At 61.2% G+C, this 13,144-nt stretch overlaps 1 protein-coding gene across 18 annotated transcripts in view; it reads right to left on the bottom strand.

Annotated features, from left to right (window-relative positions):
- Positions 1,425-13,144, bottom strand: part of RBM10 (RNA binding motif protein 10) — a 30,425-nt gene continuing 18,705 nt past the window's right edge. For 2 of the 18 annotated variants that reach the window (XM_021080368.1, XM_021080373.1), the window contains 20 exons: positions 12,868-12,937; positions 10,998-11,071; positions 9,472-9,558; positions 7,406-7,466; positions 7,090-7,266; positions 6,571-6,731; positions 6,299-6,396; positions 6,125-6,212; positions 5,326-5,512; positions 5,076-5,218; positions 4,864-4,981; positions 4,687-4,778; positions 4,436-4,600; positions 3,090-3,239; positions 2,927-2,992; positions 2,648-2,836; positions 2,497-2,571; positions 2,072-2,178; positions 1,867-1,996; positions 1,425-1,772 (listed from right to left, as the gene is read on the bottom strand). In XM_021080368.1, coding sequence (XP_020936027.1) covers positions 1,647-1,772; positions 1,867-1,996; positions 2,072-2,178; positions 2,497-2,571; positions 2,648-2,836; positions 2,927-2,992; positions 3,090-3,239; positions 4,436-4,600; positions 4,687-4,778; positions 4,864-4,981; positions 5,076-5,218; positions 5,326-5,512; positions 6,125-6,212; positions 6,299-6,396; positions 6,571-6,731; positions 7,090-7,266; positions 7,406-7,466; positions 9,472-9,558; positions 10,998-11,071; positions 12,868-12,937 — 2,364 coding nt within the window. In that variant the 3' untranslated portion in view covers positions 1,425-1,646. Of the gene's footprint in view, positions 1,773-1,866; positions 1,997-2,071; positions 2,179-2,496; positions 2,572-2,647; positions 2,993-3,089; positions 3,240-4,435; positions 4,601-4,686; positions 4,779-4,863; positions 4,982-5,075; positions 5,219-5,325; positions 5,513-6,124; positions 6,213-6,298; positions 6,397-6,570; positions 6,732-7,089; positions 7,267-7,405; positions 7,467-9,471; positions 9,559-10,997; positions 11,072-12,867; positions 12,938-13,144 lie in introns of all 18 variants that reach the window. The other 16 variants (XM_021080374.1, XM_021080369.1, XM_021080362.1 and 13 more) reach the window with 12 other exon arrangements.

The raw sequence follows: 13,144 nt of genomic DNA, 5'->3' as shown, positions 1-13,144 counted from the left end.
AAATCTGAGCCGCGTCTGTGACCTACACCACAGCTCACGGCCATGCCGGATCCTTAACCTACCGAGCGAGGCCAGGGGTCAAACCCTCATCCTCATCGATACTAGTCAGGTTTGTTACTGTTGAACCACAATGGGAACTCCAAGTTTCATTTCTGTTGATGTTTGTATCAGTATCTCGGTTCCATTCTCCTCTTGCTGGACATTTGGGTGGTTCCTAGTTTTTGGCTCTTCCGAATAGTTGCTATGAATGTACACACAAGCCCTTTTGTTGGCATGTTTGCATTTATTCGGGGTTCTAAGAATGGAATTGCTTGGGCATAGGGTAAGCGTGTGTTTACCTCTGAAACAGCCAAAGTTTTCCAGAGGGGCTGAATCATTGACTACTGCCAGCCATGTATGAGGGCTCCTTGTTGTGGGGTTTCTGGAAGCTGGGCTCTGGGGAGTGGGAAGAGGGAAGGGAACGTGGGAGTGTCTCCAGACGAGAGGCCACCCATCCTGAGATTAAGGCTCTCTCTGCTGGCTTCTACTCCTACTTCCCCTCCCTCTCCCTGACTTCCTCTCTCCCTGGGCAACATGCCCATCCCAGATGAGCACCAGCCCACCTCTGGGGGCCATTTTTCTCACCCCATCCCCACAACTGGTGTGGGGTCATGTCACAATGCATGCTAGCCAGCTGGGAAGGGGCTGGGCCAGTTGCTCTTCCTACACCACCTCCTTGTCTCACAAGCACATGTGCCTTGGGGAGGGGCGGTTCCTGACCCCATTTCACAGCCCAGCCCCACAAGGCCCAGAGAGGGCAGCCCCAGCTTCACGTCACACCTACAGTCAGCGTGTACACACAGGAGTACTTCTGAGTCACGGGACTGGACCCAAACGGTGGGGTGTCTCTGGGACCTGGGATTGGCAGGCTGATTTCTCCAGCTCCACGCCTCTGGGGTCATCATCCCTTTGAGGGCACAAGGCCCACCAGCACCAGAGTGTCCACTGTTCACTTAGAGAGGCCCTGGGGAATCGTCCCTGGACCCAGGGAGGGCCAAGTACCATTTAGCCTTGCGATTAGACATCGAGTGCAGCTTTGGGGTAGTGAGGCTAGGGGGTGGCGGCGGGGTGTGTGTGTGTGTGTCTCAGTCCTGGCTCTGACCCAGAGGGACTTAAGGTCTGACGGTGCCTTGGCGGTGCTGGATTTCCTGGTACAGCACAACCGGCTGGACCCGACAATGGTGAGGGTCTGTGACCAGGACCTTGTGTTTTGGGGTACAGGCCAGGACTCCATGTTCTGCCCCAACCCCCACAAGCTGGGGAGCGGCCATGTACCAGACACCGTGAATGCCACCACTGTCACCCACCTCAGCTTGACAAGGCCCCTTGTCCATCTGTGTTTACGTCCTTGTGTCTGCGTGGGACATGAGAGACACTTGCAAGGTGTAGACTTTTTGGCTTTTATTACAAAAAGAAGGTCATGATTCCAGCCCAGTTTTTCAACAAAAGTCACCAAGTCGCATTCCGACTTGGTCAGAGCCTCTCTGGCTGGGGAGTGGGGCTGGCAGACAGGCACAGGGCCCTGCTCAGACCACCCATCACTTTATCATTCTCCCCTGCCCCAGGCTAGACACCCAACATTAAGTAGAAGCAGGTCTCCGAGCTGCTCACTGGGCCTCGTTGAAGCGGGTCACCATTGTCTTGTGCAGCGTCTCCTTGTAGGACTCGGTTGAAGTGACCCCATAGGAGCTACCTCGGGCACCCAAGCCGGAGCCTCGCACCCGCGTCTGGGCCTGTGTGAGGGAGGCAGATTCTGTCAGGTTGGCCAGGGGCTGGGGCGACGGTGGGGAGCAGTGGAGGCTGGGGATGGGACCCTGGGAGACACACCTCAATGGGAGTCACGATGCCCTGTTTTTTGCGGCCCAGGCCACTGCCCTCTTTCCAGCCCATAGCCTGGAGCATGCGACTGCCAATGTTGTCACTGCCCAGCCCGTCCCGCGTGGGCTGCTCGAAGTCCCTGCAGTGGACAGGGGCAGAGTGTGAGTGGCTGGCCAGTCGGCCCCAGGCCCCCCACCCAGCCCCGGGCACTCACACAGAGGCTGCAGACATGCCACCATACTTCCTCCTCTTGGGCTCGGGTGGCTCAGGGATGCCATACTTCTCTCTGCGTTCAGCTGCACGGTCCCGGTACTTCATTTGCTGAGGGAGAGAAAACGCGTGCGTCTGTGTGACAATGAAGGAACTGACTGCTATCTGCAGGAAACGTGGGCGCAGTCAGGGGGCCTCCACGGGGAGCTGGATCTGGGGAACAGGTCTGAGGTCCTGCGGGCAGGACAAGGTGAGCACGAGCAGCCGGCATTGGGGCACCGGGAAGAAGCCTCGCAGGGCCAGGACGTGAGGTGGCTGACGGCAGCCGGGCTGTGTCTAGCCGAGGGACTGGAGCACCAGCTGCCCACAGGGCCAGGCCACCTGGCAAGGGCCGGAGGGGTAGGGTTCCGGGAGTGGGTCACGGCTCACCTCCATGTCGTTCTTCTCAAGTGCTTCCAGCTCATTTTCTGACAGGTGGGCTCGCCGGTGAATCTCAAGGTTTTGCTGCAAAGACAGGAAAAGGCATGAAGCGGCTGGGCCGGGCCAGACCCGGGTTCCCGGCCAAGCCGCCCTCAGTCACCTTGTGGAGCCCGGAGAGCTGCTGGTGCCGGATGAGCGCCTCCTTGCTAGGGAACTGGCGCCGGCAGAGCAGACAGGCCAGCTTCTGCCAGTCAGTGAGCTTCTCCTCCCGCTCCGGGCCCCCGCGCTCCTGCTCCTCTTCGCTGTCACTCTCCCCACTATAGGCTGCCACCAGTCCCCGCGGTGGGCTCTGGGAAAGGGAAGGGTGAGAGGTCAGGACCGGCTGGCTCAGAGCACCCCCGCCTTGCCCCTCGCCCCTCCCTCTGGCCCGGGTACTCACTGGGCGGTCATCACTGGCCAGCTTTGGCAGGTCCATGCTGGTGTGCTGCCTCTCGGCTAGTGCTCCCTGGGGTGGAGGGACACAGAAATTCAAGGGAGTCCACAGAAGGACCAAAGGGAGGACAAGACTGGGGACATGACGTGGATGGGCAGCCACAACACACCTTCTTCTCGAGGATGGCGTAACCAGCATCCGCGGTGGCCGACTCCCGTCTTTCATCGTCCCGCAGGGAGCTGATGGGCTGGAAGCTGTTCTTGAAGTTTTCTTTTTGTTTGTTGAGGCTGCGGGCCCAACGTTCCATGTCCTTGGCAATCTAGGGGCGAGGGTGGGGGTGAGGCTCTCAGGAACCCTCCAACTGCCAGGGTCACCAACTCCATCCACTGCCCCTGCAGCCACCTGTCCCTTCCTGCCCTGCGGCCTCAAGCAGGTGAGAGAGGTGGTAGTGAAAGTCCCCATTCCTCTGTCATACTGTCATCGGTGCTCCTCAGCAAGCCCCTCCTCGGCTGTGCCCCCATTCTCCTGACGGGCACCCACGCTATTAGGTTCACTGTAGGTTTTCATTTCATCATTCTAAACTGCAGAGAACGGCTTGCTCTGTGTGTATAATTTTATTTAATTAGTTAATTTGTTTTTTAAGGACCGCACCCGTGGCATATGGAGGTTCCCCAGGCTAGGGGTCGAATTGGAGATACAGCTGCCAGCCTATACCACAGCCACAGCAATGCCAGATCCGAGCTGCATCTGTGACCTACACCACAGCTCAGAGCAACGCCAGATCTCTGACTCACTGAGGGAGGCCAGGGATCGAACCCACATCCTCACGGACAACTAGTCGGATTCGTTTCCACTGCACCACAACAGGAACTCTGGTGTCTATAATTTAATTTACACGTGATACTATGCTACGTTCTACACTGCTGCCTACCCTCCAGGCACAACACCATTTTTAGAATTTATGGGGCTGCCAAGGGGACACGGAGTTCTTGATCCTAGGTGGCGCACCCAGACTGTCATACTCTTCCTCCATAGACAAGACCCTGAGCTTCCCTCCACCTGCCCACCACCACGGAACACTGCCACGGCGACTTCCCCGCCCGCCCGCCCCAATGGGCCGGTGAGACGGTCTCTGGGATGGGAACAGACAGACACGGACATGCACCCTTGAGCAGGGTCCTGGGCCCCAAGGAGCACCCGCGCCCATTCGTTTCCGCACGGTGGGCTGGCCCGGCTTCAGGTATGCCCCCGCCAGCCCACACTTCCCACCAGGGGCCCGGAAAGCCGACAGGGTGCACCTGGATGGCACGGGCCGCCCCAGGGAGGAGACGGCCCTGGCTCGAGGTCACACAGCCAAGAGCAGAGCTGGACCGGGAGCCTGGTCTCTCTGGAGCACAGACACCACCCAGGGACACAGCCCCCGCCATCCCCTCCCTCGGCAGCCGAAGATAGAATGGCATTCCTCGGAGGAAGACAGCGAGGGACCGGGGAGCGAGGGCCGGCCCCAGCGTTCACCTGTTGGGCCGTCTTGGTCTTGTGCTTTTCCTTCTTCTCCTTGCCCTCCTTCGAGGGCGCCCCCGTCTCCTTATGCCCATCAGCTGACTGCTCCAGGGCAGGGACGTAGGTCCGCCTCTCGCCATCCCAGTACAGGTACTGCTGGCTCTGGGCGTTGTAGTAGTACTGCAGAGGTGGGGGAGAAAGGGTGTGAGGGAAGGCCGCGAGCAGAGGATGGCAGACCATGCCCACTCCCCAGGCTGCCCTATCACCTGGGAGTTGGGGTCATAGTAGAGGCCGGTCTGAGGGTCGTAGTAGTAGCCGGACGTCTCGTCGTACTGGTAGGTGGAGACGTCAGGAACAGCTGGCGAGGGAGAAGGGGCAGGGTCACACTCCCGCCGCTTGGTGAGCGCATCCCCCACCCGTCCCCGTAGACCACGGCTGCTCACGGTACTGGCTGTAGGACTCCTGGGCAGTGGGACTCGTGGCCGGTGGCAGGGAAGAGCTGGGATGGGTGGGGCTCTGGAGCTCAGATTTGAGCACAGCAGGTGACATGATGGTATATGACTAGGAGGGCAAGACAGGGCAACAGGGCTCAGTGCCTGCCAAAGCCCCCAGGCCCCCCGGGAGCCACTCCCCAGTCCCCCTTGATTTCCCTCACCTGGCTGTTGGTGGCAGCGCCCTGACCGCCACTTGCCTCGGCTGCTGACTGCTGGTAGACGCCAGGGGTGGCACCTGGCTGGGCACGGGAGAAAGCCTGCAGTGACACAGAGTCTGCCCCGGGCTCCAGGGAGGCCTCGGGACCTGTAAAGAGGCACCAGGAGAAAGGAGAACGCCTGTGAAGGACAGGGTCCAGCACCCTCCGCCCGCCAGTCCCCACTACGGGCTCTGGGAGCGATGCCGGGGCTTACCTGCTCCGCTTGGGTCCCCTTTGGTTCCCGTGATGCCGGGGCCCTTGGCGCCTTTGAGGTAGCCATGGGCATAGAGGGACGACTCTGTGCCCTGGCTGCCGCCATAGCCCTCATCCTGTTGGTAGTAGCTGTAGTCGACCGGTGGCTCCTCCGGGGTGGCCCAGGCACCCTCCCCACCCTGGGAGGCCTGAGGGGCAGGTGGGAGGGGCTCATTAGCAGAGGAGGGGGTGCGGGAGTCGGGGGTGAGGGGAACCTGCTAAGAGGCATCTGCCCACAGATGAGGCTAGTGTCTGTCAGCTGACAGAAAGCATGCAGCCCCCAGACAAGTGAACCTCGAGGGCCACCCGGCCGCAGCAGAGCAGGGTGGCGACAAACACAAGCCTGGAATGAAGACAGACAGGTACCAAAATGCTCCCAGGGCTGACACTGGTACGTGTGTTGTGTGGTACGCGTGTCGCTTGTCAGAAAATACCATCCTCCCCTGCTTTAGTCTTATCTCCCAATTTCCTTACAGCCGCCACTTTCTATCAAATGAAGGTGTAATAATTTAGGATGGTAAGTAACCACCAGACGGAAGAGAAAAGCAGCCAAGAGAGCACTGAAAGGAAAGCCTGGAAGGAAGTGCCCAGGAAGGGAGCTGCAGTGAGGCCCCCGAAGCCCTGAGCAGCCACCACGAGAGGGTTTGGGGTCCACGGGAAGCCAAAACAGCAAGCCAGCCCTCCTGCCTGCAGAGAGGGAGCGGGAGGGTGGAGGCGGCCTGAGTGCGGGGATGCTGGGGCGGAGGGGAGTCTCTGCGTACCTGCGAGATGGCCCACTGGGCCGCGGCAATGGCGGTGCTGGCCACAGAGGCAGCATTGATGCGACTGCCTTCGTTGGAGGCCATGTCCCTGGGGAGGATGTCAGAGACTGGGAATGAGACAGGAGGCCCCGAGCTGGGGGACAGGCGGGGAAGGGACACAGGTGGGGCCCTGACCTCTTAGAACCTTTGGCAAACTCAACGTTGATGGTCTTGCCGTCGATGGTGAGCGGCGGGTGCAGGGCCTGCAGGATCTGCAGCAGCTGGGCTGCCTCCTGGGGGAGAAGGGGGGGGCAGGGGCAGAAGGGTCAGGCCCGGGGAGGTCCCCGGCTCCATTGCCCCACTTCCAGGCTTGGGGCCGCGGTGTGGGGGGCTGGGGTCAGGGTCCCTCCTCCCCGCCCCGGGGGCCGGGACCCTGGCTGCCCGGCCCCCCCCTGTGCCGCCCTCACCACGATGGTGGAGAGCTGGATGAAGGCGAAGCCACGGTTCAGTTGGGTCTGCTTGTCCTTGATGACGCGCACGTTGGAGGACGACAGCACTGCATAGGGGGCCAGGGCCCCCAGGATGGAGTCCATGGTGCTGTGTGGGTTCAGGTTGCGCAAGATGATGGCTGCGGGAAGAGGCCGAGCATTCAGGTGCATCCCTGATATTCTGCTCCTGCCCTACCCTTGGGTGGCTTCTCAATGCTCCCTCTCCTCTGGCCTCTGCAAAGACGTCCTCTCCCCTCTTCCTCTTGGAGAAACTCTGCTTGTCAGTCCAAGCCCCATCTCAGTCACCCACCTGCCGAGAACCTTCCCAACGCCCCACAAAGTCGAGTTTGGGAACGTGCTCCTCTGCTCATCCTACACTACATGTCTGTCCCCCCGCACCGGGCGGAGAGGACCAGGTCCTGGTCACCACCATCAAGAGATGGCCTCGGAGAGTCCCGTCGAGAGCAGGGAGGAAGGAGGAAGGAACAACGGACTCACTGTCGTTGGCGTTCTCCGAGCTGGGCTCTGAGCCCTGTGACAGGGCCTGGGAAGCCAGCACTCCCTGGGCCTGGTAGGGCTGCGGCAGGGGGAGCAGGCCTTGGCTTAGCTCCCGACCGCCCAGCGGCAGAGTCTGCTGATCCAACCTTGCGCCCAGGGGCAGCTTCTGCTCTGCCTCTGTCAGGGGTTGCAGGGGACAGGTCAGTGACAGGGGAGCCTCCCATGCTGGTCGCACCCGCCTCCCGCAGCGCCGGCCCCTTAGCCTTCTTCCCGCTCCCACCACGTCGCAGGGAGGAGGGAGGCAGGAGGGCCGTACCTGACTTGGGCACGCCACATTTGAAGCACTTCTCGCGGCGTTTGAAGTTCTGGACGCCACACTGTGAGGCACAGGCCAGCCGTCAGGGGGACTGGGGCTTTCCGCTGTGCCCTCCAAACTTGGATCCAGAGATCCCCCAGGAAACCCGCCATGCCCCCGGGGAAGGTCCCAGGGTCAGGGGTGGCCAGCGGCTTTGGCTGTCATTCTCAGTCCCGTGAATCCTCCCTTTACGTGGTCCCGAGTTTGTCCTCAGGGCCAGCTCCTCAACTCGGGAATCCACACCCCCCCACCTCGGTTACCAGCTGCCACCTCCTCTGCGGTAGCAACTCCCGGAACTGCCCCCTACCGAGTTCCTTTGGTAGACTCCTCTTCCCAAAACATGCTTCCCTATTCAGAGACCTTCACCATTTCTACCCCCCAAAGCCAGGAGCCCCTCTCCTGCCAGACTCCCAGCCCTCCTTTGTCTCGAGGACTGGGCTGGATCCTGCCTCTCTGGAGAAATAAATCTGCTGTGGGCAGTGCAGCCTCTGGAGACCCCCGGCTTTCCGCACATTTCCCTCTCTGTTCCGTGGTCAGCTGCTGAGCACTGCTCCCGTGCCAGGCTCTGCCCAGCATGTGGCCTCTGGCCTCCGGGCCTCACAGCAGGAAGCCGATGTAGCACAGAGGGGCAGCGGGATAGTCACCCACAGGGGCTCTGGGAGGGGAGCAGGCCGAGAGGTCCAGCTCACTCAGCTGGTAAGGTCAGCAGAGAGGTTGGATCTGTGAGGCCCAGGAGTTTGGTTTGGCGTTGCTGGGGATCGACTGCTAGCAGAGGGGACAAGAGGTTTGTGTGGCTGGTGTAGGAGGGTGAGGAGAGAGGCAAAAGCTGAGGCTGGGGAGGGAAGAAGCCGACGCCAGATCACAGAGGGTTGTCACGCTCAAGCTCAGAGCTGTGGGGGTTTTGAGCAGAGGCGGCGGCATATGGTCAGAGGTGCTTTTACAGGAATGTCACAGGTGAGGGGGCAGGAGAAAGAGGCAAGAAACCGGCACACCAAACAGGGGCCTATGGTGACTGAGGGAGAGGGTGAGGCCTAAACGGTGGCAACTCCTAGTTTCAAGGAGTATCAGAAAATACAGAACGGCTGGAGTCCTTGTGTCACTCTGTCCCTAGCCCTCCAGAGACGCTGGACACCTGACCTCTGATACTACTTTTTTGGCCTTCAAACAAATGGGCGCCAATTCTTAGTGGCACAGAGTTCTTCTTGGGGGGAGGCCTGGGGCCTCCACAAGCCCTCAACCTCCCCTGAGGCCTCCGGGCTGCCAGCCGGCTGCAGGAGATGGGGCTGTGGAGTCCCAAGGCTCCCAGTGAGGCTGGCCCCGGGGGAGATCTGAACCCACGGTGGCATCCAGGGCCCATGATCGGGAGCAAGTCACGGCTCAAGGTTCCATCTCTCTGAGCCTCAGCTCCCTGACTGCAAAGACCTACATCGCGTGCCCCCTCAGTCTCAGGTGGATGCGGTTTTGTCAGAAGTTGGATCCCCTGACAAAGGCTCTCCGAACAGCCTACACATTCCTCCAGGACAACAGCTGACATAAAACGGTGCTAACTGCAGGCCAGGTGTTGTTGCAAGCGTGACCCCCGCCCCCCTCGTGACCACATTTCAATCCTCCCAACCACCCTGGGGAGAGGTACGGCTTCATTAGCGTTTGCATTTTAGAGGTGGGGAGAGTGAGGCAGAGAGAGGTTAAATGCCCTAACCCAAACCGAGGCAGTTTTGGAAGAGTCCAATTTCAGCCAGCCTGGCTCTCAAGTCCGCATTTTACACACCGCGTTATGCCTCCACTGGCGTTCTGTCACTCACGTAAACATCTGTCTAAAGTCTACTGAGGCTTCAGGCAAGATCGTGCTGCATGAGGGAAAGCTCGGTACACACTGGTGGGAGGCGGCAAGGAGCAGAGCTGCTCGGGCTGAGCCAACCCTCCACGCCCACTGCACTCAGAGGCCCCAGAGAGACAGAGATGTGGCTGCCGCTGCCGCCGCCGCCGCCGTTTCAATCCATGGCAACTGCTGCCCACCGCCCCTGTACCTTATTACACAGCCAGTCCTCATTGATCTTGGGCTTGGGGTCGCTGTAGTGCATGGACACCTTCTGGCCCAGGATGTTGAGGGAGTGCTGTGGGGAAAAGCAGAGCACAGTGAGGCCCGGGCAGCAGTGCCCCACGCACCGTTTCAGCACAGGAGAAGAGAGTGAGCGAGCCCTTCAGCTGGATGGATGAGGGACAGGGAACGGAGGGAGGTCGGAGAACTGACGAGGGAAGAAGGAAGGGAAGGAGGGAGGGAAAGCGCCACAGCCCTCGGGCGCAGCTGTTTGCTGCCTTTCCGGGCACGCGCACGCACACGTGAACACACGCCACCAGGCACACAGTGCTCGGCTGACCGAAGCTTGCCGGACAGCGGGGGACGCCCCCACTTGGCCCTGACACTGTCAGGCCACACCTAGGGCCAGCACTACACAGGCTACACTTGGGATGAGGGGGGACTGGGAGGGGAGGGAGAGGAGGGGAGAGAAAGAGAGAGAGAGCGCACGCGCGCTAGTGCTGGAGAAGGGGAAAAAGAAAGAGCCATATTTAAAGGATGGATGGTCCTGCTGTGAGGCTGTCTTCCCGGGGCCGGCAGGGTCCCGGGCCCACGGCACTAGCCTGTGGACTGGCAGAGCTGGCCCCAGGGCCGCCCCTGCTGAGCCAGCCCCCCTTCTGCCACATCGCCCCTTCCTCCCCCGAGGTTTTCCTTCGGTGCCCCACACCAGTGAGCTGGGCTCTGGGAGGGCGAACAGAGCAGATCCTTGGGTCTCTGATGGTCCCAAAGCTGCTGGGTTGGGAGCCTGTGCCGGGCTGGGGGAGAAGCAGGCTCCCCTCCCTTCTGGACAGCACGGCTCCCTGCTGAGAGGGCAGGCCTGCCCCCCAGCAGAGTGGGACACATGGTGACTCCTGTTGGGGGGGGGCAGGTGCAGTGGGAGGGTGGGCCGACCAAGGTGAGTCCTGATGAATGAAACGACCACTCCTGACTGGTGCTTGAGATCAACAGAGCCGTGCGGGCCTATCTCATGGAAATCAAAGGGCCAACCAAACTCACATGCAGGGAGAGCCGGCAAAACAGGACTGGCTAGTTAGTGTGCCAACAGCTATAGGTTCCCCGGTGGCTGGACTTCCAGCGGGGCCTGACGAGAGTGGGATGAAGCCCTGGCTCTGCCTAACCCCCGAGCAGGGTGGTCCCCTAGGGAGTGAGGGAGTGGGAACCTAAGTGAAAGACCCTCCCTCCCCCTACGGCAGCCCTTTCTCTCGAAGCTCAGCCGGGAGAGGAGGAGAGGCAGAGCTAGTGCCTGGCCAACAGGAGGGGCCACTGGTGAGTGTGGGCTCTTGGTGGGAGGCCCAGTGGGCAGCGAGAGGTGGGAAGAGGAGACAGTGAGGGTCAGGAAGGGGGAGAGAGAGGGGGTGGGGGACGGGACACAGGGCCACAGGGCAGGGAACTGTGTCCGTAAGAATCAGGCGATGGGGAGCGCTCGATTACAAAGTAGTATTTGTTTGGGGGGGGGTTCAAGTGCGGCAAAGCAACCTGATTGGCTTCCATCCATCGTGTAGCGTCCTGCAAGTGACTAAACTCGACGAAGGCGAAGCCCCGGCTCTGACCTGGAGACAGCATTCAGATACAGACGCAGTGGGTTAGTCAACAGCTTTGGACACACGGTGTTCCCGGGGGTGGGACCCGAGGGGAGAGGACTGGGGGGCAGAGAGGGAAGTGGGGAAAGGAAAAAGGAAGAAAGGGGGAGAGAGAGAGAGAAAAGCAGAGAGAGAAAGACCAGGGGGTGGGAGGCAAGGTAGATGGCTGGGAGGGGTGGGAAGGAGGGAAGCGAGGAAGGGAGGGAGGAAGACAGTCGAGGAAGGTTGGGGGGCGGTGGGGGAGGGGGTACACACACGCCAGCTGGGAAGAGAGAGAGCCAGGGCTCAGGCACACCTGCCTGGACAGCCTGGGGTGACAGAGACAGAGAGAAGGAGCTGGGATGGAAAGGGTCCAAGGAGAGGTCTGTCTCCAGAGAAGGCAGGAGGGCAGAGGGGCCGGCTGCTGGCTCCACACAGGCCAGAATAAACAAGCAAGTGGTGGGGCCCAGCACGAGGCCGGCACAGCCCGGGGTGGGGGGCCTGTCTCAGGTGTTTCATCAAAGGAGCAAACGAGAAGCCAGGTCAGGCTGCTCAGTGAAGCTGGGAAGGCTCCGGGCCCATCAGGAACCAGACGGGGCTAGGGACACCCCGTTGCCTCAGCCTCACCATGGTGCAGGGGAGGCGGGCCTCACTGGGCAGCCGCCTCGGGGCCAAGCTGGGAAGATTACAGCCACCTACGGTCCAGGTCCTCCTAGACGGCAGGAGAACGGGGGCCAGGATCAACCAGGTAGACCGTAAAGAGCCAGTGGGCACCTGGGAGAAGCATCCAGGGCCGCAGAGGGGGCTGCGCCTGGGACACCACTTCAGGACGAGAGAGACCAGAATCCTGTCAGCTTGGCTGGGGTGCAGCAGAGCAAGACCTACATGCCACCGAGAGAGACTCCAGGCCTGGCCAGGGTTGGGAAAAGGATCCAGGGCTTGAGGCCGCAGGAAAGCAGCTCCTTCTTTGGAGGGACACACACAGGGAGGGCTTAGACACGGCGGGACTCGAGGGGCATGCTTGATCTCCAAAAGAATAACCGTTAGGATGCACGGGAGGATGGAACAGTATAATCAGAGGGGAGGAGATAGAGAGATAAGACATGGAGGTGTGGGGAGGAGAGAGACTGAGAGATGGAGAGAGAAGCCCAGGCAGAGCGAGGCCCCACTGTGCCTGCCTCGGGGAGCCTGGGCCAGAGGTCCTGCAGAGACAACCCCCCCGCCCCCGCTAACCTCAGGCCGGGTCCGAGCAGCCTGCAAGAGGGAGGGAGGGAACAAGCGAGGCCAGCAATCCTGGCTGCTCCTTGGGATGCGCCCCTGGACAAGAGCCATCCCCTGCCTCCCCTCTTGGGACACACGGGTGGGGCCATGTCAGACCTACTTTCTGGTCAGAGGCTGTTACCAGAAAAATGTGGGGAAGAGCAAGGGGCAGGGGCAGGAGAAGAAAGGCGTCGACCGGTGGGGACGGGGCTACCATTTCAGATACTCGGAGTCCCAAAGATGAGGTTCCCGGGGGGCCTGGCCCTGGCCCCGCCCCCGGGGAGCACCCGGCCCGGCTCCGAGCCACGCCCCTTCCGCAACAGCCCCACACAAGAGGCTGCTGGCTGGAGCTGGGAGGAGAGTGGGACGAGGGGGAGAGAAGAAGAGAGGGTACCCCCCAAGCTGCCCATTCCCAGCTGTGGCAGGAAGGCAGGGTAAGGAGGGTGGGGGAGAAGGCAGAGGCAGGAGGGAGACTCGGAGGCTGAGGCTGGCCAGCGGAAGGGGAGGGTACTGGAACGAAAGCTCACCTGAGGATTTGTTCCGCATCAGCCGCACCTCCCGTGCTTGGACGCCGTGGGACTGCAGTTGGCCACGGATCTGTACGGGGAGACACGGATTGGGGCAGGCTCAGTGCAAGGGGCTGCTGGGTACCTGAGGCCGCCTGGGGGCCTCTGGGGCCTCAAGGGGTCACTGGCAATGCGCACACACCGTCTTCTCTCCCTCTCTCAGGGCTTTGGCCCCGAGGGACCCCAGCCCCAGCCCCAGCCCCAAACCAGGACCCAGTCTTAGCTTTCAGCCCAGTCT

This window comes from Sus scrofa, chromosome X (assembly GCF_000003025.6).
Source record: "Sus scrofa isolate TJ Tabasco breed Duroc chromosome X, Sscrofa11.1, whole genome shotgun sequence".
Classification (NCBI taxonomy): Eukaryota; Metazoa; Chordata; class Mammalia; order Artiodactyla; family Suidae; genus Sus; species Sus scrofa.
The sequence above is the reverse complement of the archived record's forward strand: the minus strand, read 5'-3'. Positions and strand labels throughout refer to the sequence as shown.